The 6613-nt window shown below is 35.9% G+C and overlaps 1 protein-coding gene across 1 annotated transcript; it reads right to left on the reverse strand.

The window, feature by feature from the left end:
• Window positions 1-247: 247 nt before the first annotated feature.
• Window positions 248-6004, reverse strand: dxo (decapping exoribonuclease). The gene is made up of 6 exons (XM_079409810.1): window positions 5258-6004; window positions 3892-4118; window positions 3593-3812; window positions 2338-2473; window positions 1468-1562; window positions 248-1209 (listed from the first exon to the last, which is right to left on the reverse strand). Exons 1-6 carry the CDS (start codon window positions 5662-5664, stop codon window positions 1092-1094), a joined length of 1203 nt encoding a protein of 400 aa, XP_079265936.1. The 5' UTR covers window positions 5665-6004; the 3' UTR covers window positions 248-1091.
• Window positions 6005-6613: the final 609 nt, after the last annotated feature.

Genomic DNA, 6613 nt, shown 5'->3' on the forward strand with positions numbered 1-6613 from the left:
AACTAAAACGGTTTGCATAATGACATTGCAACCAAGTGGCAGTCGTGGCCTAATGGATAGAGAGTCGGCCTTATAATACAAAGGTCGTGGGTTCGAGTCTCAGGTCAGGCAGGAATTGTCAGTGGGGGGGAATGAATAACCAGCGCTCTCTCTACATTCAATACCACGACTGAGGTGAGACCCTTGAGCAAGGCACCGAACCCCCAACTGCTCCTCGGGCGCCACAGCATTGATTTCACCAAGACTTTGTACTCAAGTTTCTTTATTTCAGAATTTATAGCACATATTTTGTAAAGCCTTTATTTAACTGTACTGTACTTTTTTGGCATGTTTAAGTGAATTTTAATAAAAGCTATGGAAGAAATCCAGCGAGGAATAATTTCTCTCAGTTGATATAACCCAAAAGAGTCCCGCATGTGACAGGGAGGAAAAAACATGTCATGGCTATGAATTGAGAATTCCTTGTTTAAGTCATGTCCATGTTTAACTTGTTCCCTTTAGTTAAATCTAAATTAAAATGAGGGAATGAGAATACAATTTAACTAAAATGAGGGAACAAATTAATAACGGCCACAAATTCTTAAATTGTGGCAATAAATTCTCAAGTCATATTTCTTCATAGTGGAATAAATAAATTGTTTGTACAAAGTCATTTAAATTGTCACACTGAATTAATTATAAGAATTTACATAACAGCTTTGCAATAAATTGCATGAATTTGGGCCAGTTTGTTGTAAATGATGTTACATTGTATTGAACTGTTAAATTTATAAAATATCTGTAACTTCAAATATGTACATTGCCTTTTTGTTAAATATCTCATGGATATTTTGAGGTTATCAACATAAAATGCCAAAACATTTATATAAAAAAGGTCAACGTGCACGTCAAGTCGATATGTTTGTTGATGTTTGGTGAAACTATTCTTTCCAAGGCCACAAACTGAATCCAGAGCATTCATAGAAAACACAAGCAATGGCAAGTCATGCACTGCTCTGATACAGTACATGATTCATAAACAAGGCAAAGATGTCCTTACATCCTGCCTGATGCACTACATACAGTGTGATCTCAGTATATCAGTGGTGAGATTAATGATGACTGCTCATGTCCTTGATATACCACTCTGGTAAGAAGGTATACTGAGAGTCTCTGTGGACGGCGTAGGCCACGTCTCTGTGTGGATCCCATGTGAACAGGTACACCAGTCTGAAAAACATCACATCAGACCGGTCACAGTCTCTGATAAGATGGTAGATGTTAAAGTTGTTAATTCCATTTTACTTGTGTAATATAAAAAACTTGATTTTCAGGGATTGATTTGAAGTTAAATTGCAAAAGATTACAACAAGAAATTCTTATTTTCCAACATGCACCGATGAAATGTGCAAAATAAGACCTTGAAAGTGAGTAGAGACAATTTTTATTTAATGCCAACACATTTTCGATCACATGCAACCCTCTTACCTTGGGTCGTCCTCTTTGACGACTGATTTGACAAAGGACAAGAAATCGTTGCAGAAATTCATACAGACTGTTGGCTTCCAGCAGTTGTGCTCATTCTACAGAATAAAGAGAAATGAAAACATCACTGAACCGTATTTTTAGGCATCACAGATGTGCTCCCAAAGCAAAGGCTGTTCCAAAATGCTTCCTTCTAAGGAACCTGTGTTTATGGCCAAATTTTAAGGCAAGGTAAGGCAATCCCAGAATGCATTGCAATGGGCTATTTGACACTCAAAATTTTTACCAAGATTTCAATTCAATTTAACATGACTAATAAATATAGTTCAGTCTAATTACAAACTGACTACTTTACGCAATAATTGTGTATGCAATGTATTTTTACGAACTATCGTTCAAACTACTGTTTTTTTAAATAAATTAATACTTTTACTCAAGGACACAATAAACTAATCAAAAGTGACAGTAAATACATTTATAAAGTTACAAAAGATTTATAGTTAAAATAAATGCTGTTCTTGAAAACTTTCTATTCATTAAAGAAACTTGAAAGTATCACCGTTTCCACAAAAATATGAAGCGGCACAACTGTTATTATAACAACAATGATAACATAATGCTTGTTGAGCAGCAAATCAGCATATTAGAATGATTTCTGAAGGATCATGTGACACTGAAAATATTGAAAAATCAGTTTTGCTTCACGGGAATGAATATAAACAAATATAAAAATATATTTTGAAATATATTAAAATAGAAAATTAAATAGTAATAATGTTTCACAATATTTTTACTGTATTTTTGATCAAATAAATGCAGCCTTGGTGAGCTTGAAAGACATCTTTCAAAAACATTAAGAAATCTTATGTGTACCTTGATGAGTTGTGAAATTTTCGAGGTTGGGAAGGTCTCGACAGACACCACTATCCCATCATGGTCTCGAAACCCAGCGACTATCTGCGGCACTCCAGGAAGAAACGACTGCGCCCACCATTTCAAAAGCTTGTACCTACAAGAGGAATATACATGTTTCTAAGAGGCTAGCTGTTGTTTTAATTAATTCCCCATAAATTGATTCAACCCTTGAGAAAAATAGTGTTAATATTCTTTGAAACATGAAGAAATTTGCATTTGAATGACACGAGGCGGCTCATTTTTGGGAGAACTATGCCTTTAATGTCCTGTTTACACCAAGATGTTCAGTGTAGTAAAAATGTAATATAAATGAATGACTGTTAATAGAACGGTTCACCAAAAAATGAAAATTATTTACTCATCCTCAAGTTGTTCCAAACATGTACGAGTTTCTTTCTTCCGTTGAGCACAAACGAAGACATTTTGAAGAACGTTTGTAATCAAACATTTGATGGTAGCCATTGACTTCCATAGTAGGGAAAAAAATACTATGGAAGTCAATCGCCATCTATTCTAGCCATCAATAGCATTTTGGGATACTGCATTATAAAACAAAACAAAATGCTGAATGGAAACGCCAAGATGCGCATAAATTCTAAAAATGTGCATAAAAAAACTTCTACGCTAAACTAAGTCGGATAAATTTCTTTTCCGGTAAGAAAACATGCGCATAAACTGCAATGGAAACACTTTTACTGAATAAATTCCTTATTGCGCATCAAAAAAGATAAGATTGAACGGACCAACCAACGGACTGAGGTCAGTGCACAGCATCTGAAATACTAGTTACGTCACTCTAAAATGCTTGAGTAAAGTCTCGGCAAAGTGCTTCGCTATAATTAACTCCCAGAACTGCGTTTCCAAACAGCTCTGAAGCTCGTAATTTATTGTATACACAAATTATTATATACAGTATTCTCCTACTGCAGCAAATTAAATTTTTCTTTCTGAAATTTTACCAGAAAGTGACATTGTTCTCGTCAACTCACTGGATGGAAAGTGCTTTATTCGCAAATGTTTTATGCTTTTATTTTGGATGCGATTAATCATTTGACAGCACTACTTTCTTCTTTTTTAAATGCCGCCCGTTAGAGTTTGAATTTGCATTTCCTTTCGACCACTTTGCTGGTTTTTTTTTTTAAATCAGACCTCATTTTTGTGCCGAACACATGTGTTGGAACAGCTGGTGTTGACGCCACATTGATAGTTTCACCTGTGGAAGTTGCTTCGTTGCTTCGGGGTGCAGATTTCTGCAGAGGTCTTGAGCTCCACATAACATCCCGGTGCTGGAGGAGCATCGGGGTCTTTGATGCGGCAGTCTACTTCTCCAGAAAAGAGCAGCTTATGATCGGCCAGACGCGTCTGAACCACCGTACAGAATGCTTCATTGGTGTTCACGATGCCCCCTGAGTCTGGAGTCCCATCCAAATCATCTTAAAAGGAAGGAAAACGGTCAATAAGTGGTGAGATCCGTTATCTGTCTGATAGTACAAAATACAAGACGTCCCAAACCTGCGCATATGTACTGCTCAAACTTGTAGCCCCAGTACATCATCTCCTCCTGCCGCTCGGAGCGGGTCTCTCGGTTCACTCTGGCCGCCTCTGTTTCCACCTCACTGATGTAGATGGTGCCTCTGAACTTAGAGGCGGCCAGCATCCATCCCTCTTGGGTCTCGTATGGGGTGGTCAGCACTTTGGTTAGGTGTCCTCTCCATGTCACGAAGTCCACTCCTAGGCCACTGCAAACACACTCAATAACTCAACAGAAAACAAGAAACGACTGACAGAAACAAGACATCTGTGCTGAAGTGCTAGTTTAGTATTGCTGAGGCACTAATATAGTTTTTGATTAATATTCGGAATAGTTTTTTTATTAAAGTTTTAGTACTTTTGTTGTGTTTTTGTCATTTTTACTTCAGCTTTAGTTTTTATTTTAGTACATCAACTAAAAGAAAACGAGAACTGTTGCATAGGCAACTAGCTGAATATTTTAATTTTTTACTTTATTTCAAGAAAGTGTTTCTGTGGTTAAGTGTTCAGTAAACTTTAATAACCCAGCTGTTCGGTACATACAATCTGGGTCAATGATTTGGCACTCAAATATTCAAAAATACATAGAAATGCACATAAATGGCTTGAATATGCCTCTTCTGTATCAAAAATTCAATTACACTTTTTTATTTTTTCCTTAAAAATTTCAAGGTTGGACAACTGTCCTGACATCGTAATGAAAAAAAACTCAAGTAATTTGGTATAGTTTATTCTTATTATTATTATTATAAATTTTCACTTCAGTTTATTTATTTATTGTTTTCGTACATCCGTTTAAACAGAATGAAAATGAGAAATGTTGCAGTTTATTTATTTTTATTTCAAATAATGTCACGTAGCACTTGTGTTTTATTTATTAATGTATTAAAATGTAATTTATACAAAAAAAATCTCTTGGGCTTATTTTAACTAGCATAAACGTATTAAAAAATATATATATTGTAAAAAATCTTTACTGCTTATTAAAATAAAAATAAAAAATGTTATGCTGGGGAAAAACACTCCAAACTATTAATTTACAAAAGGAATTTATATCATAAAGATGCTCACGATGATGATTAAATAAGATATTAGATAAAAATAATAGATTGTCTATTTTTTATTTTTATGAAATGGCAAGGTTAGTTCTGGTAAAATGTCACGTGCAACTCCCCCTAAACATAATGATATTTTTGCATGAATAATTATTTCTCTCCCTCATTCAGATATATATACACACACACATAAACTGCAATGCATGTCTAAGCAGAGCTTATTGTAGGTCTGTCTTTAATTACACTGTTATTTCTTGATAGAGAAGTAAAGAGGTGCAGAAGGTGTTTCTGACCTGGATGAGGGGGTTTGGTCCCTGGTTTGGATCTTGTCTCTGTTGGCCAGAATCCACTTCAGCACATGATCAAGCTTCTCCTTCACGCTGTCATCTCGTTTGACGAAGCGGCTGGTGTATCCGTCCCTTAAATTAAAATCTGGGCTCTTTGTGGGCTGCACATAATAGCGCAGCTGCCTCTGGTCGTTGCAGAAGATCCTGCGGGAGTCCAGAGAGAAGCAGCCCACCTCCACAGGCTGCTTATACAGCGGGAAGTTCCTCTCATACAGCTGTCTGTGAGCGCTCAGAGTCTGCTGGCCTTCCTCGGTCGATCTGTGGCGTTTATTCGTCTTATAATCACCGCTGGAGTCTCCGCATCTTTTATAAACAGACTCGTGATGATGGCCTCTGTGGTACCGTTGAGCCATGCTGTGCTTTTAGTGTCGTGCGATGAGTTAAACCCCTGCAGGTCTCAGCATTAGCAGATATCTTGATAGTACGTGTTTATCTAATAGTGTAATGCAAGTATGAATGAATACAATGAGGTTCTTAATAGAAAGTAGATAACCAACCAGCTTATGTGATGGCAACAACAGCACTTCCATTAGCTAACATGTCTTTCTCAAACGAAGTAATCAATAAAAAATAATCTTCCATAGGAAATGTTTAATAATAAAAATAAACGTGGTCCTTAGTTAGGATTAAACTGATATCTCACTCAGCTAACATATATGCTACTGTTAGCGGATCAAGCGTGTAAACAGCAATGAAAACACGTTTTCAAAATAAAAGCCCTACATACTAACTTCACAATAAGAGTCTGCATGAAATTAAAATTCAACCTATATATTTTATAAAAGCATGTTTTTTTTTTATTTTGAAAAACTGACCTTGTAATTTAATCATAATGTCATCACTGAACCTTTTGGTAAAAATGATCAAGTTACATTTATATTATATTTAGTCATTAAGCAGACGCTTTTATCCACGAGTAGAAAAAGAGAAACCTATTTTTTTTTAAAGAAACAAGTAGATAGAATAGAAAAACAAAGCCAGCGTTAGTTTTTCAAGAAAAGCTAGCAGTTAGAGAATAAATATGCAATTGATAGAGGGTCAAATGTGTATGTTTTGTTTTTAAATAAAAAGACTGATAGATAAAATAGAATTAGAATTGAGAGTGTTAGAGTTAGAGGGTCAAATAAAGATGGAAGATTCTTGATAAGGACTCAGCTGCTCGGATTGAGTTGGGCAGGTCACCAGGTGGGAACAGTTAATGAAAAAGTCTGTGAAAGTGATTTTGTGCCTCTTTGGGGTGGCACTACAATGCGTTGTTCACTTGCAGGACGCAAGCTTCTAGAGGGCACATAGGTCTGAAGT

This window comes from Barbus barbus, assembly GCF_936440315.1.
Source record: "Barbus barbus genome assembly, chromosome: 4".
Lineage (NCBI taxonomy): Eukaryota > Metazoa > Chordata > Actinopteri > Cypriniformes > Cyprinidae > Barbus > Barbus barbus.

Coding starts and splice junctions, on each gene's coding strand:
- dxo (XM_079409810.1), bottom strand. CDS start 5,664: ATGGCTCAACGGTACCACAGAGGCCATCATCACGAGTCTGTTTATAAA. Junction 2,474..3,592: donor CAACGAAGCAACTTCCACAG/GTGAAACTATCA, acceptor TTCCTCTTGTAG/GTACAAGCTTTTGAAATGGT. Junction 1,210..1,467: donor GTCAAAGAGGACGACCCAAG/GTAAGAGGGTTG, acceptor GATGTTTTTCAG/ACTGGTGTACCTGTTCACAT.